The sequence below is a fragment of the Phaethon lepturus genome, unplaced genomic scaffold (genome assembly GCF_000687285.1).
Source record: "Phaethon lepturus isolate BGI_N335 unplaced genomic scaffold, ASM68728v1 scaffold1589, whole genome shotgun sequence".
Classification (NCBI taxonomy): Eukaryota; Metazoa; Chordata; class Aves; order Phaethontiformes; family Phaethontidae; genus Phaethon; species Phaethon lepturus.
In genome coordinates, this window is record NW_010563965.1 from 123,721 (window position 1) to 149,723 (window position 26,003).

The 26,003-nt window shown below is 36.1% G+C and overlaps 1 protein-coding gene across 1 annotated transcript in view; it reads right to left on the reverse strand.

Annotated features, from left to right (window-relative positions):
• The window catches only part of GULP1 (GULP, engulfment adaptor PTB domain containing 1), a 46,466-nt gene that overhangs the window by 7,173 nt on the left and 13,290 nt on the right, over positions 1–26,003 (reverse strand). Inside the window, exons 4-9 of the mRNA XM_010294692.1 lie at positions 24,395–24,532; positions 21,837–21,953; positions 21,376–21,468; positions 10,712–10,936; positions 7,726–7,864; positions 768–862 (exon numbers count right to left, since the gene is read on the reverse strand). Of these exons, the coding sequence (XP_010292994.1) occupies positions 768–862; positions 7,726–7,864; positions 10,712–10,936; positions 21,376–21,468; positions 21,837–21,953; positions 24,395–24,532 (807 nt within the window). The remainder of the gene's footprint in view (positions 1–767; positions 863–7,725; positions 7,865–10,711; positions 10,937–21,375; positions 21,469–21,836; positions 21,954–24,394; positions 24,533–26,003) is intronic.

Sequence of the window (26,003 nt, forward strand, 5' to 3'; positions counted from 1 at the left end):
TTCAAGTTCCCAGTGTTTTCAGCTTTCCATTTTGCTGGCGGGCTGCTGAAAAAACACGAGATAAGCAAGGTGGCAAGGGACTAGCAATTTGGAAAGTCTGACTGAAGAATGATTTATTCCAAAACTTGAAGGCTCCTAGAATTGCTTCAAAATTGGGTCAATAACTGAACAGATACTGTTGAGTGTTTCAGAATCAACAAACATTTTCTGATAAAACATGCATCAGTTCAGAATTCTTGAATCAGTTCTCAATAGTTTAGTTGTCTCAGACTACCATAGTCAAAGAGAGCTGTTTTTAAAGGCAGCAGAAAATTGACCTGGCCCCTTAAGCACGTACTTTGCCTGTGCCAATGCTATGAAAAAACAGACTGATGCCACTGAGGGAAAGATGAGGGTATACTGGTGATTGCTGGGACTGAAGAGTAACAAGATCAATGTATCTGTAGGGCGCTCGTCTCAGCTCCCTCTTTCAGCTCACTCAGTCCCTTCCCAGGCAGGAGTAGCAGTATCCATTTTGATTAGACTGCTGAGAAACCCTTAATTAGTGCAGGTATCCGCATTAATACCATGTAAGGATCTTCAGCCAAATTCAAGCTCCAACTCAAAAGACCATGAGATATATGTACAAAAGGAATAGTCAGATACAGGTTTTTTTTCTATGTTTTTCTGTGTGCAGTTTGGATACATTTTCAGAACACTGTAAACATGTATTTCAAGAATAGTCATACAGCCATAGAAAACTGTATAAATGATAACTCGGTAGTTACCTGCATCTCATCTAGTTTGGACTGAATGTCTGGAGGGAAATCTCCTGCTCCGCAGCTAAAAGGGTCAAAAGGTTCTGCTCCAAAAAGGTCTCTCTCTGGAACAACAGAAAAATGAGTCACTGAGGGAAAAGGTATGGGCTACGACAACAGCACTTTAAAAACGTCACCTTCCATCTCCTTACAAGTTGAATAGCAGCACCTCCAGATATGCAAATAATTAACCACAACTTTTAACATCCCAATTTGAAAGCCAGGTCTTGATTAATTTTCCAAAGTTTAATACTTCAACATTTTTCCAAGAACACCATCAATTTCTGTTTAAGCCTCTACTTAGCTTTCATTAATGCTTGTTCCTTCTAGAGGAATTTTAGAGATCCAATGAGAATTTGCAATTTGAGGAGGGCATCTCCTACTGAAGTGCATTCTGGAATCAGTATGTATAACGAGTTTCATAAATGAGGAGGGAACAACTGGACATTAGTTGTCAAATTTCATCTTAACATCATGTCAGAAACATATTCTCACAAACAAACTAGCCTTCACATCCCCTGTCTGCTACTTCTCGCCATCACGTTAAGGATGTCTTTGTAAGGACAAGCAACTACTCTTACTCATGGCTTCATTGGATAGAGTTCCTCAGTGCACAGCTGGCAGTAACTAAACTAAGTGTCAAGGTGTTAAAATCTTGGATAAGATCAAGTCAAAAAAGGGAGAAAGAATAAAAAAAACCATAGGACCACAAAAAGTCCCTTACCCTAAAATTCCACTAAATCTGGATGCATAAATAGACTGGTTGCAAGTTTCTCTCTTTCAATACTGTAGTTTCTCACTTAACTGTAGTACTCTTTCTAGTGGTCAGGGGGCTTTTTGTTTCTTTCCTTCTTTATCTGGACAAGAAGAAATACCTCCAATACATTTTTTTTTTTCTTATTAGAACAGCGCAATGCTAGTTCTTCACAAATGACAGCCCAAATATTTTGTGGTTTTTTTTAAATTTCTTTTTCTTCCTCAGTAATAATTTTTTTTTCTCTACATGTAATGGTGCCATCTATACAGACTTTTTCTATCCCACTGTTTTAGTTGAACTAAAGCAGTAAGAAAATAATTTTGCTAACCCAATCCAACTGCACTGATTGCAAAATTTGCGGAACCAGGTTAATATGGTCTTGTCAATGCTGGAGAGAAAATGAAAATCGTATCTTATCTCCTAACTTTCATGGTTGTCCAGCAAGAAAGCTGGTGAGCATACTACCTACCTTAAAACAATGTTAGCTTACGAGCTTTAAGAGTAAGAGGGGCATTATTATCTCTGAAATGACTAGCTAGTTTTCTGGTTAAGCACAAAATTTTACCCTTAACATCCAAGATATGGAAGCTGACTACTTGATGCAAAATCCATGTTGCAGTGTTGCCCGTCATGTTATCAACGCTGAAGCACATACATATAGCTAAATAGATGTCTTTAATTTGGCATCCTTCGAGTGAGAATTTTAGACCGGTGCTTGCCTAGGCTCGTCAACATTTATTGTGCACATCAGCCTTTGAAAACCCAGCCATGGGTTTTGACCTGATCAATTAGGTGTTATTAGGCTGCACAATAAGCATTTTAAATAATGAACAGCTACCAGCATTCACTCCCATAATAAAGTACAGAAACAAGCAGAAACTTGATTAATTACATATTTCACAAACTGTGGCTAACAGCTACAATTATCACATGGGACCAGGAGATGGCCCAGATCGGAAAGCCCTATTCCAAAAGCCCGCTTGAGCCAAAAAAAAAAAACCCCAACTAAAAACATCTCATCTTTCCTGGCAGAGGCAGACCACCTGCATGCAAAAGAGAATTTAGCTAGGATAATTTAATGTAGCAATTAGGATCTACCTCGTCCCTTGCCTCTTTCACAGCCAAAATGGGTCTGCTCCAGTATAACCAGTGTCCTTATATGCTCCGATGCTCCTACCAAGTAACCTTCAGATGTGTAGCAGCTTTGACTTTCAATTTAACCTCTACTGGGCAGAAAGTTATTATGCTTTATGCTCCTCCTAAGTGTATTTGTTCATTATGTAGGTCCATTTGCTTTCTTTTTCTTTTCTTTTTTTTTTTTCTTTTCCTCCTCCATAGGTTCTTTTTACCCTTAAAGGAGCTGACAGTTTTCTGTGTGGTCAGACAGCTAGAAGCAGCCAGTTTCAACACTAAGCCTTAGCAAACATTCAACGAATGTATCTAGGAAAAAACAGTAAAGAAGACAACTCTTGCATTTCTTAGTACTGAGCTATGACTTATTACTATTTTTGAAAGTGAGTAGCTTGTACACTATTATGGATATTATCTCCTTTATGTGTTATTATTTGGCATTTATTAATGACAGCACTTCTGAGCTCATTAGCAGAAGAGTGGCAGAAGCTTTAGCTCCTTCAATGTCACCTGCCTTCAGGTGAAGGATTACTTCATTCATATTGTTATTGAAGGAAGACTTTAAAATTAACCAGAGTGTAACTTATTCTAAGTGACAGAGCTTAATAAACGCTATCAGAATAAAATTCAAAATAGAGACATATTTCTTAGCTGAGTTTCTATGAAAAATTATTATTTTGGGAACTATCTCTATTAAAACTTGCTAACCATTTCAGTAAACCAGCAGAAAAAACCCATAGTACAACTGCTTTTCTGCCTTTAAGATTTGTGTTTTATATGCGAGATTGCACTTCTAAGAGTCAGGGAGGGATAAAGTTCCATGAAATATTTTCAATAGCATCATCAGTATTTCTCTTTTGAACAGAAGCTGAAGAACATGTGCAAACTGGACAAATACTCAAATTTAGTCACTACAGAGCTGCACTACTGCATGGGTTCTTCATAAGCTTTTCTGCTAGTGTTAACACCACTGTTCACAGGAGCACTCCTTTTTATCAAAGACGGGATAAATCAGTAATTTTTTATTTCAGACAAGAGAATTTGCATGAAGATTAACTATAACATGAATATCTTGCCTGGCACATTAGTCAAAATAATTGTAGCACAGACAGGCATTTCTTTCTCCAATATGCATCAACCAGTAAGCCTTTGAAAACCATCCTTTCACACAACACATATAATTCCCTTTCCCATTGCTTTCTGGGTGGAAATAAATTCACAGCTTGGGAAAGCAACCAACAAATTCAAAATGACGAAATGCTGATGTTTTAGATCTGCAACTCAAACCACAGAAAGACATGAACAGGTAATCAATTGTTGTTTCTGTGACCCATCTATATTCAGCACAAGAAACACTTAATACTGGAGAGTAGCAACCTGCACTCCGTAATAAACTCAAAACTAGAAATTACTGAACTAAACTACAAATATTTGGCTTTTCTGCTCTAATTTTGCATTCCAATCTTCTTTACCTTAGCTATCATCCAGGCACAGAGTTATTCTTTCCCCAGATGTCCTGGAGCAGCTGTGATGACAAATAAAAATGAATCACACCAACACAAGCACCCAAGAAAATATTTGGAATAAGCTGAGTAGTGAAGTCCAGGAAGCCTTTCCCTTAGCTGCAAGCTACTCTGTATTTTTTTCTTTTGGAATTATTACAGCATAAAAAATGGTTCCACCATTATTCTGACAACAGACTCTTAAATATCTCTGGAAAGACTGCATCTTGGAGCAGATTTCTACATCTGCCCACTGTGACCTTGGATTGTTCAAGATGCATTTGAGTGAAATGAATGTTAAACAATTCAATAATGTTCCTCTCCAGTTCTTTTCTGAGTTATGAAAATAATGCTGTGCCATCAAGAAACACATAAATTAATTCCTCCTTTAATGAATTAAAATTAATGAATTAATTCTGTCCTTTAAGATAACTTAAAAGAATGTTTGCAATCCCTTACTCCATGAGGAAGCAGCAGCATGGTCTTTAACACTGCATTTTTGATTGCGCTAACTATGCATTGGTCACTTGTTCAGTTAAGCAATTACTATATGGGGCTGCAATGCTTATGTGTAGCCTGCAAGCTGCTTACCGCGAACTTTCTGTTAAAAGAAATATTTCTTAGTGACATTTTGAGTAGAAATACAATTCTGGAAAGGGTTTTGTTTTTGAAACAATCACTTTTTTGCAATTATTACCTAAAAAGACACCACATATTTGTTGTACCTGCAACTTCCTGTCCAAAAATGATGCAATTTTCTTGCAGACATTTACTGAGCAGCCATACTGGTATAATGCTGAATAAGAACTCAAAATTTCAAGATTCCTTGCCCTTTTTTGAGGCTTATATGTTTTGGAGACAACAGCCTTTCCAAGCAAAGGTCAGTGTTGTACTCTTCCGGTAGTACAATGCTGGTTTCTTGAACTACGTACTGTGACCTAGTCAAAGCAAAAGATACCATTTAGTAACCCCCCCAATTTTTGCTGGGGAAACTACCCAAAGGATTGCTGGCAAGCAAAACTAACTCTAGGCATTTCTCTTTATGAATACCTGAGCTGTCACCCTGGTGCCTTATCACCTACGAAGCTCTTGGTCTTGGAGGAATCCAAAGTGCTTGGTATTGTTACTGCTTTCCTGCAAATGGCACCTGTTTTTCCTTTGCAGTGTTATTTTTGGGCAATTTGTCAAACTGGTCAGTTGATGAGTAAGATGAACAAGCTCATTTTGCTTGAGCGGCACACGTGCCATCCCTAGGTAACAGGCAGATGAACCTCACTTAGACGAATGGAGCAACTTGGAGGTTGACGCTAGCAAACAGATGGTGCACCCTTATCTTTCACCTTGTTTACTACTGAATGCGACGAAGGTGAAAGTTATAAAAATGATAAAATCCAGAAAATCACCCTGTAATTTCATCAGAAGTGATGGAAAAAGACACTCCACTCAAGTGCAGTGAAAAAGAAAGTAGAGATAACAACATGAAAAGACGACCTCAGAAAATGGGAGACTCCAAACTTTGGCTCTTCTTGGTTGCCACCTATCTGACTTGTATTGGAGAAAGAAATGCCAGCTTGTTGCTTGTACTGAGAGCAATAACACCATATAAATGTACAATGTATTATTGTACATTATGATAGTAATATAACATTACAGAGCTTGAATGAGGTACTTATGGGATCTGAACTTTCTCATCTAAGACAGTAAATTCTTGTTTAATTAGAAAATATTCCCTTACTATTTCAAATTGTATTTTTGAAATATGCCAAACATAGCCAATGAATGCAACAAGTTTCAACAGATAAAGTACCCTGACATAGACTGAAAGAGCTGGGGATCAAAAGTGTAGGACTGTTACGTATTTCTGTAATACCTCTCAGAAGCATGGCACACCAAGGAGCACAGAGACTTAACAGACACTGAATGACACATCTCTGAAGAACATCACTTTAATGCAAATGAATGAAGTGCAGAAGAAACAACTATTTTAAATATTACATATCACTGAATAAGCAAATTATTTACAGTATTTTCTATACTACAAAACCTGCAAAGTTGGAATTTTCAAGGCCACCCAGCATTGAGCACTGACTCCCACAAGATTTCTAGCCACAATTTCAACAGAATTGAAGTAGGAACACAGCTAAAAAAAAAAAAAAAAAATTTGTCCTGCAAGTCAATTCAAGTTATTGTATTTGAAGATTGATACATTGAGATAGATTTTATGGCAATATCTGTAGCTTCAGAGGAACAAATCTGAAAACACAAAATATGTTCTTGGCGGGGGGGTATGTCTTTGGATTATTTTTTTGTTGTTGTTCTTTACAAAGACACAAACATTCTCTTAATAGAACAGTTATATTCTAACATTCTTTTAGAATATTCTAGTAGAATATTAAGCTGTTTAAGAATAGTTAATATTAGGTATTGTTAATAGAAGAGTTTTTAATTGTTAATATACCCTTTGAGAACCCCATTAAACTTAATTTAAAAACTCTTAAAAAATAGGGGAATTTTTAATTGAATCAATAGCCTTGACATCTACTTTCTCTTTAGAGGGTGACAGTCATTCTGAGCAACGGAAAAGAAAGTATGTAGATAAGGTACTGGAGAAGACACACACTGACTTAAGTTTTACAAGGCGTTTGTAAACACTGTGCACAGCTCTCATTCATACCTGAAAATTCTACATACTAGCAGCATTCCCCAAAATAGGCAGAAACCCTTCAAATGTGGTTTTATATGGTGGCAAGCAGTAACATTAGTGATCCTTACCCATACTAAAATAGGCATTACAGATAGAAAATACTATGCACAGACTGGTATTTCTACAACTTCTAACATTGCTTGCATATGCTCCGTTCTCCTCTCCCCCAAGGGATTTCCAAAGCTTTTAAAAATAATTTGTGGACTCCTAAAAGATTTCCAGAGAAGCTGAGAACCTTATCCTAACTGCTTTCAAACCTTTGGAAAACAAAATTGCTATTGTTAATCATGTTTTGAAGATCTTTTAGGAGTGGTCCACAGATCTGGAAAGGTTCATCAAGTATAACTGAAAAACAGAGCAGTAGATGATATGAAAAGTAGTATTAAAAATGGTATTCCAGGACAGTCTACATCTTTCTTCAGCTCCCTCTTCTGCATCATCACCACCATACTTACTCCACCTGCTGTCTTCCCCAGAAATGTAGACTTTAGACTGTGGCTTGACAGGGAAAGAACTAACAGGAAGTAAAAGTATTTCTTGAAGTAAGTACAGAAAAGATACTGTAAAAGAAAAGCCAAGTTAAAATCCCCAACCGAACTCCTTCAACCAGCTTACATAATAGTTTCAGCAAGTAAATAAATTTGTTTATAATATAACTTGGCAGCAACATCAATAACTTTGGGAAGATGGTATAAAAATGAAATGGCATTATTGAATGTGATTTACAAAAACGGTATTTGGCTTCTCATGCAAAATGTACGTCAATCTTTAAAGATGCTTTATTAAAAAAAATATAATGTAAGCAAAAATTAGGTCAGTTGTTACAAAACTTACTGATCTCTGTAGATCTACTGGGTACTGGAGGAGGCTGTGTACCATTGCGAGTAGGTGTTGATGACTGAGGGGATATGGGAGAAAAGGGAACCATATCAAAGATGTCAGTGGAGGGTGATTTAGGTGTCACACTGCCTGCCTACAATAAGGACAATAAATATTAGGGCAATATTTCACATGAAAGATCACAATACTGAATTCTTCAGCATGCAGATAAGAGCCACGTTTTCAAAAAAGTTAAAAATAACCATCAGCATGCAAAAACCAGCTCCTGACACCAAGCAAATGGCATTTGCAGTTCAGAGTCTAAGACATGCTAAAACTCCAATATGTAAGCAGCATTGTAGTTTTTCCATTTTCAGACCATTGTGGTACAGCCAGAAATGTATCAGTTAAACCTGAAAAAGCTGGTGACAAGCAGTTCTGCATTGCAGACGGATGAATACAGATACGTTCACAAGACCCATTTAAGGTAATACTGCAACAACAATATGCTACACTTTGGAGTGCACAGGCCAAGTAGCTAAAATTAAAAGAGACAATCCCAATATTTCTTGCTTACTAGTTCTTCTTTACATGTTAACTTATTTGGCAACCTAAAAAACCTGGTGTGATCAAAGCTTCAAATGTATTTTTTTCTACATAACAACCTAGGCATGCAATACACTGAATATTAATATCCAAAATAAAACTCTCATCCTTGAACATGGAACAGAAAAGATTTAATTAGTAAGGTCCAGTAATTTGGAAGGCTTCAAAAAAAATAATACTGGATAAGCAAAAGAAACCCTAAACCCATCAATTACTATCATTCTATAGCCATATTTATTTGTTAATATTAATTCCTCCTGCCATCAGTCCATTCCTTCAGGACACAAAGGAGATACTCAAGTCAGAATAAACTGAACACTGAAGACAGAGGATGAAACAGATTAAAACTGAGATTGACAAACTGAAGGCAAAATATATACGTAAAACTAGTTTGTACGTTAGTGTTATTACTTAGACAATACAAAAAACCTACAGTCTGTGTATTAGAAAGACTACACAGCCAGGCACAGGCAAAGACTGCTATTTTTGAATAAGATTCAATTTGACCAAAATATTCACATGAAAATTTTTAAGCACAAGTTAAATTAGTCACACAGATCCTTTTGTTCAGAATACCTGAATACGACAACCTGGCAAGTGGGTAGTCCTTAACACTGCTGGCACTTGACAGTTTCATGGACATAAACCTTATTTTGGAATGCTACTTACTTTAATGCTTCTACTCCAGCAACTGAAGCTGCCCTCTCACAGAACACAGCAGAGATTTCTAAGCCAAGTCTACAGATAGTCCTGAACTACTCTGATTTATCTCTGGAGGCTCCAGTGGCTGCTGTGAAGGAAAGGATATTGATCCATAGTCTTCCACTGGACACATGCTGAAAGCGAAAACTAGACTCTGGAGTCCTACACTACCTATTTCTTAGGAGTTTTGATTTAATATTTTAAGTTTGGATGAGGAGAGATCTAGAACTGTTTGGTTCTCCAAAAACCTGGGATATTTCTATCTAGGTATACTGAAGTGCAGAGCAAAACCAAGAAAACAAATCCACATTTAACATGCTGCTTTTTTGGGTTCTATTTTAAAAAAAATTAGTCATGTTATTTCCTGTCAAGACCAGAGCTGAATTAACTTAATGAAATAACTAATTTTTAAGACTTTTACACATACAGAACTCTTACTGACCTCCACATGACTTAGCATTGCAGTTTCAAAGATCACCTGCTGTGAAAACATTTCAGTGCATACTGTTTAGACACAGTATGCTCTTATCACCACGCTCATAGTCCTTGCATTAACCTCCTGGAGCCTTTGTGCGTGGCCAGAGAACCAGCATAATTTAAGTCAGGGAAATCACTGGATGTCATCTGCTCCCACTCAAAGCAGGGCAATGGATGTGCTTGACCCAAAGTAAACATACAATGAATCTCATATCCTGTTCTTCACACAAACAAAACTCACTCTGATTGTCGACAGGTTTTGTCTCCATCAGGAAGGTGGGAGCAGGTTTAATGCATAGGTACATGCCACATATTAACCTACATTTCCTGTCAACATTGATGAATAATCCTAGAATGTCTGGGAGGCAGTAAATGCTAATGTAGATTCTCCTTATTTGCTAAGTGTTTATGGCTACCTAGAAGCCACATAAATAAACAAACTATTGATGTTTAGTCTTAAATGAGTCTTTTAGGGGGGAAAAAAAAAGCAAAACCAAAGTTTACACTACCATTTCCTGTCTATATGCCATTTTGTTGATGTTACTGGCCATATTGATACTACTGATACAGCTAGTTTAAGTAAAACTATAATTCAGTTATTTTAAGAAATGTGTATTTTGAATACATATGAGCACAAGAAGCATTTTCATTTAGTGAACACATGCAGAAAGCCATGATGTTTGACAAATACAGCCAAATGTTACTTGCAAATGGGAGAGAAGTTGCGAGACAAGCATATTGCTAGGAAAAAGCAGGCAATATGCCCATTTCGTATATAAGAATAATTTTCAACCTTCATTTTGCACAGAGTTTTTATAAAGTATGCTAAAAGGTATTTAATGGCTGATTTCTATTAATTCAGGTGCAGAGGGAAAGTCCTTGAAGTTGGAATTGTTTGTTTTGAATAACTATTCTTAATATAAAAAATTTTAACAAGAGATTGATAGATAACGCAGAGGTGATTAATTTAAACATGTTGGGAAAATAAGAATTTAGGTTTTGGGCATGGGAGAGAAAAAGCTATGTAGAAATAAGGATAAATCTTTGCGAATTCCGTATTTTAGGAGTATCCCTAAAGAACCTAAGATACATCTGGTCTGTCCTTTAACTACTGTACAAAATGCACATTTTTTTATACAAGTTAATACACAGAGAACATAGGAAAGCCAAAAAAAAAAAAAAAAAAGAAGAAAAAGCTTTCGCACAGCAGGATTACACGAGGTCTTGGGCAGCTGTATTCACTGGTTGGCTTTGGAAGACCACTTTTTGAAGGTGGTGGTATTAACAATCCAGATGGTAGTCTAGAGTCAGGAGAACTCCTAGGAGTAAGCGTAATGGAAGAGATATCTAAACAAGGAGGTGAATCCTCATTGTTACACCAGAAAAAAGTAGAGGGTCTTTGAAACATATGTTCATCATTATCACACTTTATGTGCAGCAGCTGAAAAGGAATCACAGAAAGAGAAAACATCCTGAGGAACAGAACATGGTAATGCCAGGGAAAGAAGAAAAAAACCCCACATTTTATATTGCAAAAAAGTTTGTGAGCAACTTTCTGTTCAGTGCTATAGTTACAAGACACAGAACTTGAAAATATTTTAAAAGAAAATCTAAAAATATACCACAGTAAGAAGTAGCCCAGTATTAACTGGAATGAAGACAACTTGCTCCTTGATAATTACACCAAACAAAATGAAGACAGGCATCATTCCAAAAGTGCGTCAGATGCACTGATAAAGGTCTACATCCACACATCAGCAATATCTTTTATCTGCACATGTAAACTAGCAGGTAAGCCCATATCTGGGGAGTGGCATTACTCTGGTAGTTAGAGCACAAGTCCAAATTTTCTTTCTCTGAACGAGGAAACAGCTACCATATATATCCCACCAATATTTAAAGAAAATCTAATTATTTAACTAAAATCTTCTTACAGTAGAAGCTCACAGTGCATAAAACTTTGTTTCATTTCCCTATCTAAGGAATTTGAGAACCTAAACATTTATGGACAATAATACCCTTCTGCTATCTTTTCTGTGTGGATGAGTAACTGATTGAACTTGGTATTTTCAGTAGGTATCCCAAAAGCTGAGGCTTGTTCTTGGAAAGCAAAGGAATCCTCATGTCTACAACAGGATGCAAGATGGAACAAAACTGCTGCAGGGGAAATTAAAATGTTGAGCATTGTAACATTCTCTGGATCTCTTAACAAATCCACAGAACAGCTTCGAACAGAGGCAAATGCGTAATATACACACCAGAATACAGATGGTAAGAGTGTTCACCTAAGATTACAAATCATCACCGCAATGTTCTGGTCTGAATTAGGCAGACAAGAACCTGAAGCTAGCTGTCTCATATAACTGGGGAGTATTTAACTATATATTACAGCAAGATTCATTGCCTATTGAGAGCAAAGCTCAGGGCTTTGTCCACTTTGATTAAAAAAAAAAAATTCCAAAAAAAGCTTAACTTTTTGCCAAAATGGTAAATATCTAAAATCCTGAAAGGTTTCAAAATAAATGTATCTTGTCTAGGTGAAATTAGAAACAAAGACCCTTCAGGACCGATCCTGGAAAGAAAAGCAAAAAGGAAATGTATTTCAATATTTAATTTAAGAAACATGGTCAACCAATCTTTCTGTTGAGGCCAAGTTGTAATTCCTACCCCAGAATCTGAGGAAAACAGCTTTGGACAGTTAAAACAAGGCTTTAGAGGAGGACAGATCCATCTTTGAATCTTAAAAGAAGGGACTGAACACTTGTGCAGACAGTGTTTCTTGGCTAGAGCAAGAGTTTATATACTGGATCTGTGCTGTAGGTACCTTGCCTGAAAAAAACTCCGACTTGCCCTGGCTGAAGCAGTGGTAGATAGCTGCAGCAAAAATTTTGAAGTCTGCATTTACTGTCTTCATACAAAGTTACACAACTGATATGACATGATTATGTCATTAGAAGTTTCTATAACTCCAGTAGAGCAAGATTTAATCAATGATTTGAAACCATTTTTTCACAGTTATGTAGAAAACAAAACATTTAAAATCCTTTAATTAATCCTTTAAAATTGAGTCTTGGTCTCTTTCTTCACTTTCTTTACATACTTTCTTACATTTCTTTCTAATGTAAGCCAGATTAAGAGTACAGATTTCCAAATTTAGTAATGATGCCATACTTATGAGGATACCAACACACACCACGAAATTCTCTACCCAAAATTTGCAATTCATAAGAAAAAAAAAGTTATTGGAATTGCAAAGAGCTCATCTGTTGCCAAGCTGCAATTGTGAAACAGAGGGTTTGGAATGGTAAACAATAAAAGGAAAGCAAAAAACTACAAGAAATAAGACTTAAATAATTAGGTTATTATTTCAAGAGTATCACTAGACTACAGTTAGAAGACTTGCAATGCTACCGTGTAATTACTGCAGTGTAAACACTACAGTGTAATACTTGCTGCTATACATATATATGAAAAAATAGATTTCACAATAGTAAACACTGGAAGATACTGAATACAAACAGTCAAATTAAGGAAACAAAATACTTCCCTGAAATGCTAAACAGCAGAGGATGAGTAGTTCCCATAAAAACGTATGTATATCACACGAAACAAATCATACAGAAACCAGTTAATCGCATATAGGAGTCAAAGCCGCGAAATCATAAGGATGCTGAACATACATTAAATCCAGGCAGTGACAGGTTTCAATACAATAACACAACATGCGCTATTTGCACCATTCAAGCCCAGAATGTTCAGCAGACACGTTTCCTCCTATTTATCTGACAAGCAATAGTCTTAGGACATTTCACACCATATAGGGTGAACCAAATCTGTGGAGCTTCATATGAGTTTTGGGAATGTGTCTTGTCAAGAACGAATTTTCACTAGCAATTCTTCACTTGCATGGCCGTACAGAAGCCCACCACCGGGCGTTGGGACCTGAGTTGCAAGCACTGTTCTACGTGTTGCAGCCCATGACCCGGAGTGAGCTGCGAGGCTGACAGCGGCTTTCTGCTTAGGGCCCTACGAATTCAGCAGCCCACAGACAGCACAGGTACAGCAGGGAAGCATATTCAACAATGGAAAGTAATAAGGGGAAGGCCACGAAGAGAAGGATTGCACAGGCGGCTTTTACAATGTAGGAAATAGCATCAGATTCAGAAAAGGCAGGAGAAGGGAAAAGACCCTTAGGCTAAAGAATACAACCTAAAAGGCAAATAACTTCTGAAACTTAATACTCTCAGGTTGATACATTACCTTCCAGTTTGGGCCCCATTTCATCAACACAACAAAACAAAATGAAATCATTCTTAATGAAATTAACAGACTAGTTCAGCGGACTTGGTCTCTATTATGATTAGATACTATTATGTGCCTGTGAAAGGATTTACTTTTGACTCATTCTCCTTAGCACAATGCTGAAGATGCACCGTTTGCACGCTACAAAAATGTAGCGTGATTGAGTTTTAGTTAATCAAGAAATAATTTCAAACTTGTTTGTTTTTACTAGGTGTCACAAAACATGGATTGCAATCTCTGTGTGATACCCCCATAGGAATCACGTAAGCGTATTACTGAATTAGAAACTGCTTTTCTTCTTTAGAACACTCCAGTTGGTAATACACAGAACAGCCATAGTGGGTTACAGCAATGTTACAGCAAACTGTGAGTGGCCTTGAATTCAAAATTATGCAGTTAGTTACAATACCACTGATTACAAGCTACCTGAGATTTGTGACTACTAAGGATATATTAATTGACTAATTCATGAAACACTGTATAATCATTAGCAGTTTTATTAACTAACTGCCACATCTTTGGTTCATTTAGTACTTTTTCAGTGACATGAAATCTGACATGGGCAATTTCAAATCTTTTTTTTTTAACATCACGAACACGACAGAATTTTAAACCCTCATGAAGAAGTGGTCACTGAAATGAATACAGGTTATTATAAAATTGAAAGAGCAGAAGATAGGCAAAGAAAACACACGTGCATTTTCCCACTTCCCAATCTTAATGTAAACACGAATCAAGTGATATGCCTAAATACATTCCAAAACTGTTTTCTGAAACATGCACACAGTTCCAATGTCTATCCTGGGGTTTTCTCATGAGCATGTTCAAGTTTTTTAATGAGGGCAATAGGTGCAACTGTGCTTTGGAGTCACAATTAAAGAACTCTAAATAAAGGTCTAATCAATCAGTATCTTTAATGCTCCACTTAAAAATGGAGTTTTTTTGCAACACTGCCATGGTAAGAATACATATTACATACTGCTTCTTCAACAATACTTATGGTGAATGGAAAAACACCATTCCTTTCCAGGCTGTTTCTCCCAGTACCTTTTCCTGCTGCCTTTCAATTCTGGTCCTCTCATAGTTCATCGTTCCCTCTTTTAAGTTCTTTTCCTCAATATTCCCGGTTTGCTCTATCTAGCTTCAGGGTCATGCAGTTGTCACAACTTCCTTCTCTGCCCTAAGCATGTTGCTCGAAGAGGAAAACCTTAAAGGCATGCCTGAGAAACTCCAGATAAGCCCAAAACAGATTAAAAATCCCTCATCTCATCAGAGGTTTCTCAGTGGCCTACAATGGTTTACTTTTCAGTCTACTATAACAACTGAGATGCTAACTGTGTGTAACTGCTAACTCCCACAAAGGCTGTCTGTACAGCTATTACAGGCTGCTCTAAGAAACACCAACAGTATATAAAAAGAGCAAAAAAAGACATCATGTGAAACAGCACTCCCAGGGACGCACTGATCTTTGGAAACTGGATTTATACATAGGAGCAGCATCCAGAGTCTTATTGTGATACAAACTTGAGCAGTGTCATCATAAGCAAACAACAAAATGAAAATCAGATTGTCCTCATACAATCAAGACCAAATGCAAAAAAGACCAGTGATTAATGTCTTGCCAAACCACTGAAACAGATGAAAAGTAATCGGCACGGATATAAAAGCAATGGAAACTTTAGCTGTCCATGCAAGGGAGTGAGAGACGAAAGAAACATCCCAGGCCAACATCTCCCATGGCACATGTAAGTGCAGCTGTAAAGGCAAAGTACTCTAAGGAAACTCCTAGCGTGGTATAGTATGTCCTCGACAGATCCATCCAGGAAATTAAAAAGAAGTGACAGTCTCTATTGCATAACACTTCTGCACTGGCAAATATAGGTATTTTAGGGACTCATTTTTTGAAGTTTTAGCAAGACTAGCGTACTTAAAAAGATCAACCCTAAAGTAGAAAAAATTATCACAAAGCAGTTTTTTTACTGAATGTGCTGAACAAACAAATCTAAGTAGTTACAATACCCTGAGAGAAAAAGTGTGCAGAAGATTGATAATTTGATGTGCAACTTTCACAATACATTTTATGCGAAAGTATTTGACTATACTACCTAGCATTCTTTTTTTCATTTCCAACTATGATCTCATTGCTTTTAATAGCTTCTTTTATAGATTCAGAAAGAAATTTTATTTTTTCCATACAGTTTACAAACTGATAGAAAAAGCACCTAAATTAGATTGATGTTGATTTGGCCATTTCGCTAGTTTTAGAACAGCCACAGTGATACTAATAACCAAGCAACACGGTAATTTTAACACCAAACGTCTCTCTCAAAAGCAGAAGTCAACTGCTGTCAAGGCTCTGCAGCTGCTTACACATTGTAAAATCGTAAAGGGTACGTAATTGCATTATTCATGCATATAGTTTGCCCAGATTTCAGTCTGCCAGTGTTATTTTAAAGTAAGTCCTCAAATAAACCCCTACAAGGCCTGCAAAAAAATCAGCAATATGAGCAAGAAGAATCAGGAAAACAGTTTTGGATAGATCTCCCTTTGTATTTCACAAACAAGCCTATAACTTGCACTTCTTATGAACTGGAGAGAGAGAAAAGTAACGTATTATTTTTTTCAATTTTCATAGGTGAGTAGATTTTTATGTAGAGCAATAGAGGCCTCACCCTAATACTTCAATTATTTTATAATTATTGAAAAAAAAAAGATTGTAATTAAAACAATTAGTAATGAATGTTTCAGGTAGAAAAATATTCTCTCACATGTGAAGTTATCGGTGATCTGACATTTTTAATTTCCTGCTTAAAATGAAGTTTCAGCTTAGAATTCACTGCCTCCATCTTCTTTTCTTAGTTAGATCAAATTCCGTCAGACCACTGATGGAATCTGGGTAAGTCACCATGTGTAATATTCTTTGGACACATTTTGATGTCAGAGAACAGCAAATTAAGATGTTTTAGCACTATGTTTTGCAAATAAAGTGTTCTACGTTATTACCCAAGAGCGCAATATGTGAATACATGACCGACTCCTTTTAGAGAAGTAAATCTGTCAGTAAGGTCACATATTGCAGTCCAGCCTGGTACATCTGTATTGTTCTTGAGCATCACGTATATGAAGAACCATCTTTGATCAACTATAGACAAAATATTTTTAAAACATTTTGGAAGTAAAAGAGGATCTGAATTGTAAGTCTTGATTGTATTACATTTGATCTTGAGTATGAATTTCAGTAAATGGCTTTATTTATGTCTTCATATTTAGTTAACAAGCCTATTTTAGGTAACAACAGGAAGTTAGAAAAGTTTATTTTAAATGACAGTCTGGATATAACTGCTTAGAACTGAAGCATGCCAAGACTAATGGCATTTAAATGTGAAATGAACCAAGCACTTAATCCTCTGTCCATCCACAGTTTAAAGATGCTCTCAGATTCTATCGTCTTTTTGATACTGAAGTGAGAACAGGCAATGCAATCTGGTCCTGTTCATTGGAAAATGATCTGGGACTCAGAAGCTCTGAGATTTAGCTTCACTCTTGGGAACAGCAGAAATGGCTTTTTTAAAAAAACAAAAGAAAAACAACAGTGTCAAGGTCAGTGAAATAATACAAGAAGAATTGAACTTCAAATTTCTGAAGGAATTTTCTACCTACTACATTTAATTAAAAACTAATGCCAAGACTAAGGTGTCCAGAATAATTAAAGACACCAAAATTGATCAACTTCAGAAGGAAGAAGCAAGAGTAAAGAAATAGTAAGTCTGGCACTGCATACAAATGCTACTATGGTTTCTCAGTTACTGACAAGTGGGAAAGTCATTCCATCCTAGATCAGTATTTTAACAAATAAAGCATGACAGTGACATCACTTGGTGCCTGTAACAGCACTGTTTCACACTACAGGTGCAGTAACAACTTAAAGGTCTCAGTCCTCCCTCACTGGGAAGGAAACTACATGCCCACTGTCAGCCTGGAATTACTTGACCACATAGCTTGCGGTGCCCCCTCCACCAGGATGGGGATTGAATGAGAAGAGGATGTAGCACACAATGTAATTTCAATGTTTATATCTGTCATGTTCTGTGAACTGTCATCACAGGCCCTTGCAACATCTTCTGCTTCTTTAAGTTGCTTAACTTGCTTAATCTAGTTGCTAGTGTTGACTTCTGAAGTGCTAAATCAATTGCTGATTACCAAGCGTTTCTGTGACCATGCATTCATCACTAAAGGCAGAGCACAGTCAACGACCTGTAAGACAGGAAAGCCCTTTCAGCACATCTGGCAAACGTTCAAGTACAAACAGTGTGCAAACGACCAAATACATCAAGGAACACATAAGGTAAGAAAATCCAAGGTACTATTTAAGCATAAACAGAAGCAACTTCATAACCACCTGTATGTGGCTTGTGAAACTGAACATTGCTTTAAAACGACTGTGATGCCAATTAATGGCACACGTACTTTTAACATATTGGGTATCAAGTATAAGGGCTTAAACTTTCCATCGATCGTTAAAACAATCCCTCCCTAGACCTCAGCACACAGAATAACAGCAAACCGGACTGATAACTATAAGGAGTTGTAGTCGTATCAAATGAATCAAATATAAATAAATCAAATTACTTATTATGTCTAAAAAAGCTTCAGAAAGTTCTAGTATGGCACTGGCATCTCTTTATAATTCAGTAACATGGATATGAGAGCTATGAAAAAACCTAAACTTTATAGTTTTACAAATCTGCTTTAAAAAATGAGAATTAATACATTACATTCATAGCATGTAACATGACGAATATCTGCAGGCAAGCAATTTTTTCCCCCATCTAACTAAAAGTGCTTAGGAAGTGACTCAGATGAGGTATTATTTCCCATGCTGGATATTCTGCTTCATTTACGTGAACTATTTTATTGAAGTATTTAACAAAATACTATCAGCAGATTTGAAAATGTTACTCTGACAAAATGATCACAAGATAGAACTGCTATTTTTCTTTGCTAATTTTGAAGAAATAGAGCAGCAGTAGCACACAGTTTTAACAACATGGTACTGAAGTGTTAAATTTAAGTACAGAAAAAAATCAGATCTCTAATCACTTTTAAAAAAATAAAGTTATTCTTCATCACAGAAATTATGTAGAAATGGAGGAAAACATTCTTTGTACTGCTTCTGCTTTTTTCTAAGAGGAGTTGAAACTTTGCAAAGTTATGCTTGAAATGATAGTTGATTTGACTTAAAAGTGTATAAAATTAATTGCAAACTATAACAGGCAATCAATTGTCTTATCAATTCTTTGTACCTTCCTTCTTTCACACGTATCTGTTGCTCGAATAGAAGAGGAGCAGCTGCGTATCATCAAATCATATCCACTGCTATTCCAGGCACTTAACAAACTATCTTAAAATTATTTATGCTTCCTCTTCCCTGCACTGAAAAGTGACTTCATAACCTCACTATTCCATTCCTTCATTTATTTTTCAACCTAATTGTTGCACTAGTATGTCCTTACTCTTATGCTAGCACAGTAAGAGCTTTCATTTACGATGTACACAACCTGGTTTAAAACAGGCCTCCTGGAATGATGTCTCTTGGCAAGGTACAAAAGCTGATAGCATTTGGTGGATACAGTTATATTGCTGGATTTGAGAAAGACATTTTCCTAAAAACCTTTCTTTTTTATTGTTGGCTGCACAACTGATCGAGGAATCACGTAAGTAGAAAGTAGCTTAATCCAAACTCCTGCTTGAAGCAGCATCCAATTAGCTGAAGCTGCTGAGGATCAGGTCCAGGGAAGTTTTTAATATCTCCAAGAGTACAGATACCTCCAGCCTCTGTGGGCAACCTGTTCCAATATTTATTCAAATAATTTATATGAGCCTATTTTGTGGCAAAATTGATTTTGATATTAAACAGGCTGTTAGATGGCTTTAACTGCAATTCCAGTCATGAGAAATCGTAGAAATTTCTGACAGGAAATATTTCTGTATTTTTTTTAAAGATTAAGGAGTAAATAAAGAAATAAAGTTATATGTGAAAACTAATAGCTGGTAGTCATTTATTAAAATGAATTAATACTTTAATAATTACCAATAATTACGATATAATTTTCTTGTAGCATAAGTGCTATTTAAGCAACATGCATATTCATTGTACCAATAGTAATGAACAATAATACACCATCTAGGGAGAGAATACAAATGGCTGGCAAATTTACAAATTTACATCTTAACTCATTATTTAAGGAATCAGACACCACTGTCTTAAAAGACAAAGTAAATCTAAATGTGCACTACAGATGCCACAGGAAGTATTTTGGTCATTGTTGATACTTTTATTTTTTTTCCTGAATGCAATTACCAAGCTCTTCATTAATTTAAATGAAAGAGAAATGCATCTATCACAAGATACTTAAAAGCCTGTTTAGCTGAATTCAAGTGTACATTTAGTTATTATATTCATAAATAAAACCAAACTAGCTGCCATCCTACTGAAGGAAAATAAAAGATTAATGAATTGACTAAATTGATTTTACATCTAGCATTAAAGTCGATTACCTTTCACTGAATGCTTCATAAGCGAGAAGACATCCACAATTTACAATTTGCACTGTGGGGGTTACACAGTATTTATAATTTTTTATAGTGCTCTCTCCGCTAAACATATTTCACTAAAATGAAATCAGTATCAAGGGAGTGTATAGACACAACTGAAGAATTGTCATCACCATTATGAATGTACTTTTACGTTGTCGAAATTTCTAAACATCCATTTCACTTTAAATGGTGCACATCCAGAGCAGGAACAAAGCAGCACAAAATTCACAGCTTAAAAGCAGCACATCTTTTTCTATGATTTTGCTATGTATACGTTAAGAAATTTTATTTATTTTCACAGTTCCCTAATGCTCTATAGATATTCTGTAAGTAAAGGGAGTAAGAGGGGAGTCATTAGGTCAGTCTGTAATGCAACCTGCATTTTCACAGGTCCTGCCAAGATATAAGTAACTGCCAGTCATTAAAAATATTTTTGTTGTGATAACTACAGGAACTGCAGAAAGCATCAGAAATTTCCAATGATGAGGAACCCGCACTTGCTCCTTTTTCCCTACCCACTCAGTGTTAGTTCCTGACACCTAATGACTCCTTTGAGACAGACAAAAATTTCAAAAAGTCATTTAGAAAATATCAGTTGTAAGTGACAATATGCTTGTGACAAAGTTCCCAGAAAAATCCAAAGTAGCATGCTTGAACCATATTGCTTAAGTGCCAGAGTTCTTCGCCCTTAGGTAGCTTGCGTAGAATTCTAGTAGAAGGAGTATTTATTGTCTTCAGGCAGCAACGAGTAGGTATGGCAAGGGGATTAAGAACCACGATTTGAAAGACTGTAATTTGCACTTTTGTTGGCTTGTCACAATCTTACTGTTACTTCAATACTGCATTTCAACAGATGTGTTACATGATCACTGTATGTTAATCATAATCACTGGAAACAGCTCAGATGCTAATAATTATCATAACACAATGATTAAAAAATTAGAGTAAATTCAGATATAAGAGTTACGTTCATGTACTTACTGGAGATGCATGCACTTGTGTTATTCTTAACTGGTTTTCCAAATCTTGAACTTTATTTTTCAGTTCTGTGTTTTCAGTTTCCAAGTCTTGAATCTACAAAGCAAGTGGTTATTGCAACAGCTATCAGGATAGTCATTCATTTCAACAACTGTGTCCATTGAGAGTAAGTTTTACCTGAGATCTGGTGATTTAGATACAATATCTGATTACAAAAAATAATTAAATTTATTTATCTTCTACATTCCAACCTTGCTTTTCTCTTTAATGGCCTTGCAAGATGGCAAAACACAAAATTCTGTTTCACGGTTATCATGTCTTTTTTCAGTTTTCTTTTTTAATACTTGTTACAATTCTTAGCAATATGAGAATAATACTGGAAATTATGCTGTCATAGAAAGCAGAAAACACAAATACAGTGTCATGTTCTTTTATCTCTGTAGAAAATACAGTTCAGAACTTACCCTTTTCTGTAAACCTGCAATTTGTTTCCTTGTTTCAACATCTTTTCCTCCAGATTCCAGAAATTTCCTGTAAGCTAAGTCAAATGCTTGACCAATTGTTAAAGTTATCTCTTCTGCCTTTATATAAACATAAGATTGAAATTAGGATGTTATGAATATTTTATATAATTACTTTCATTTCAGATGATGACAAAATACTTTACACCATGTGTCATGTTCAAAGGGTTTGCTTCATCCCTCGTGAAGTCAACACCACAAACGAGCATGCCAAACACTCTTCAGCAAAATACCTTGACAGAAAGCAACCTAAAAATACTTCAGATAAAGAAGGGAGACTGAACAGGCAGAACAGAATTAGCTAATTTTTAGTATAAACTATGCTTCTAATTTCTGTAAATACAGATAGCATCCTGCAGCATGAGTTTTTTCTGATGATTTCTGAAGAAAATACAGGCTTTTCAATCATTAAACAAATGGTTTTAGTTTTAATGGATTAATATTTTCATGTCAATGGATGTTTTGACCCCTATTACTTTTAAATTTGGACTTCAACACTTATTTTTAGAAGTCCTATAAAATCTCAATCAGCATAGTATAGACAAATATATTTATTTCAATTTTATATTATAAGTATTTCAAAACAAAATCCGACCAAAGAGAATTTACATTAGTATGTGCAAAATATAGTAATTTAGTAGTTCTATGCTGATTTGCATCGTAAGTTACAATGTGTATATACAATCTGTGCAGGAAATCTACTTTAAAAATAACAGAGATACAAACAAGCATATAAGAAGTTGATCGAGCACACCAAGGTTTCAGAAAAAAATGCTGACTTACAAGAGGCACCAATAAAAGGTGAACATATGGATATGCCTGAGAACTTCAGCAGAGAAACTAAACACCGTTTATCAGAAAAAAAAAATCTGACTAAAACAAAACTAGAATTTTCTTCTTTATGGAAATGAAAACCTGAAATTGATTGTTTCTGGTGAAAGCAGAGCATTCAGCTCAATGCCAAGAACATTTTTCCATCACTACCTCTAAGAACATGAAGGGCTGGATGCACAAAAATGGTACAGAATGTTTCTCCCAGCCTTTTATTCATGCAGTAGTAAAGTCATTGAGTAGAGGTGTGTGAATTAACCCCTCTTATCTTTTTACTGTGGGGAAAAAAAAACCCCAAACAGCTACCTCTATAAAGACGACCACCAGAAGAAATTATTTTAACCAGTTTAGCCTGAATTAGACCAAAAAAGCTGAACTGGGACTGTTTAGCTGCTTCAGAGAGTAACAGTTTATGTTAGTAAAAGAAAAGTGTACTAGACACCGGGAGGAAGCAGCCCTATCTTCTTGGAAGGATGAGGGCTGGCTGAAAGGAAAGGTACCAACGAAGCTGGGATCCTTTGCAATCTGAGAGTACTAATAAACAAAGAGTGAACCTGAGGAGAGTAGTACAGTAAGTGGAATGTCGGGGTAGAGAGAAGAAGAAACGGTGCATTGTTTTGGACTAGAAATGCTACTCGTGCGCAAAGACTGCGAGGGAAATTTGAAATCCCGGGAATGTGTGAGAGACACAGGATAGAAATTTGAAGAGAAATGAACAGATGCGTATAGGATTTCTGAGCAATGCCTACTGAAGGCACTGCAGCAATGCAGGTGAACAACAAAATCATCAGGATCACTGAAGTAACATACAGTACTATATAAGTGCATGTAAGTAGAAGTGAATGTGCATCTTTTTCTAAAAAAAAAAACAAAAAAACAACCAACCCAAAACCTGTTTCTTTATTATTTCCTTTGTATGATACCTCAGCTACTTCAGAATAAATCAAAAAGAGAGGCTCTAGATTATGAAAAACATTAAACATCTATTTCAGTGTTGATTCCAGTGGTTTTAGTTGTTAATTACTTTCTGCCAGGGTAAACACAGGACCCTGTTGCAGCTAGACACCATTTATTTCATTTCCTGTCCTAAAGTATTATTTTCTGTTTCTGCTATTGCACATTTTTGAATGGTTACCCTGTTCTATCTCAGACATGAGGGAATGTCAGTGGTTGGTGCAATGAATCCTCTGGTAGTGCGTCATGACATTAACAAATTTGAGAAATGGAGGGGAGTTGAGAAGGGGGAACCTCGCTGAAATAAATGAATAAATAAGTAAACAAATAACTGAGCCTGAGGCAGACCCATCAGCAGAAGCGCCTCTGATGGTGTCTCAGCCACAGGGTTGCAGCAGTATCTGCAGAACATCTGTGCAAACATTTCAGTGCGGTCCGTTCTGAGAGTTTTGCAGATGCCTGGCCTAGGATATCGAGCTGGGTAGTAAGAAGAATTGTCCCAGAAAACTTCTTAGATCAATGAAGAAAAAGGCTCTCCTTTAAATTAACGCATCTAAGTTACAAGACACTATTATTGGCACGAAAGATTATGTCACAGTGACCCCAATTAAAAGGCAGGCTATCTGCCTTTATTAACCATTCCTGTTCTATTTCAAAGCAGAGCAATCAAAGTCCGTAAGTCACCCAAATTCTTTTAAAACGTCTTGCATACTTACACACTTTTCACTGTCAAATACATAGCACAGATGCTTATTTGATTCTGAGTCCTTGCATATGAAAGTAAATATTCTCTTGTCAGTTTTATCATCAGCACAAAATGATATCCTGTGGAGTTGACAGTTGTGCTGGACTTCCTGCAAATAAAAAGAAAGATTATTTTCAAGAAATTACTATACTTGCCTAGGATACAGATGCACAAAGTAAATCTCTGGATTTCCTCACGTACAAAAGAGCGGGCAAGTTGCAGTAACATTTCTGAATGCCCCTCATTGTACATAAGAGTGTGCAAAAATGGGCTTAAAGTATAAGAGAAGTTAGCAAACTCATCTCCTAACACATGTTCCCATTTTTACTGAATGTAAGCAGGAAGTTTTCATTTGGACAGCATTTATCTGGAAGTGTTTATTTGGACAGTAATCTCTGTTCTCAAGAAATGGTTTCACTGTTGCTTTACATCTCTCTGCTATTTATTTAGGGACTGATTATGTAAAATACTCTGTTCTTTTTCCAGGTGCACAACATTTTCAGGTTTCATCATCTCCCAAGGTTTGTTAAAATGTTTTTACTGAATTAAGTCCTTACCTTTCTATCTCAAATGAAGCAAATAGAAATAAAATGACTTTGTTATCCAAATACAGGGGCAGAAAGAAATAAATTAGACATCTAAATAATTGCTTACTTAAGGTACAATCCAAACAGCTTTTAAACGTTTGCATATTTTTGATACTTTCCATTAAAAAGCATGTTCCAGCTATTTAAGAAGTTGAGTAGCGATGCTCTTCATCTGAGAGCACTTGACGAGACTGAAATAAACTCTCTCCGCTATTTTTTTTGTTGTTTTTCTTCAACAAGTCTCTTCTTGGTATTTTATTTTATTTGGCTTATTACATGGGAAAGCGGTATTTGATTTAAAGGAAAATATGCACTTTAGATGTGAACTATTATCTACTAAAAAAAAGAAAGTTTCTGTGCAGCACTGGGGTTCCCAGATTGCTATAAGCTCATAAACAAGGGCATGCCCGCTCTGCACACCACCATTTATCAAAAAACGGGACCACATGGGCAATCTTTTCCCCTTGCCCCAGCTGGGTTACTTTTCTCAATCTTTACAGCTGTTCTCCTATGTATCCTATTTCTCTCATGTCCTCAAATCTCTCTCATATTTAATCTCTTCCTGTTGTAGCTCTTTAACAGTTACATATAACATCACAGCTCTTTTAGGCGTATAGATCCATGTAACTACTTTATATCATTTAAGGACAGAACCACTTTTCTATAATCCTCCTTTTTTGAGTGCCAAGTATAGAATCAAGTCCTGATACATGAGCAGGTCTCCTGTTCCTACCACAATTAATAGTCATCACATGAATATAAACCAATATTGAAGTGATTTACTTCAAAAACACACAGAAAACATACTGTAATCAGCGATGCTAACATGGCATTTAAGTAATTTCCTAAAGCATCTATAAATTTTGCAAAAAGAAGAAAAACTTGATCCAAATTTACATTTACATGTCGCTTTAAAGAACAAAGTGAGGGAGATAAAAAGACTACTCATAGCTGATTACCATTTGAGCTGCAATAACAACATTGCTAAAGAGA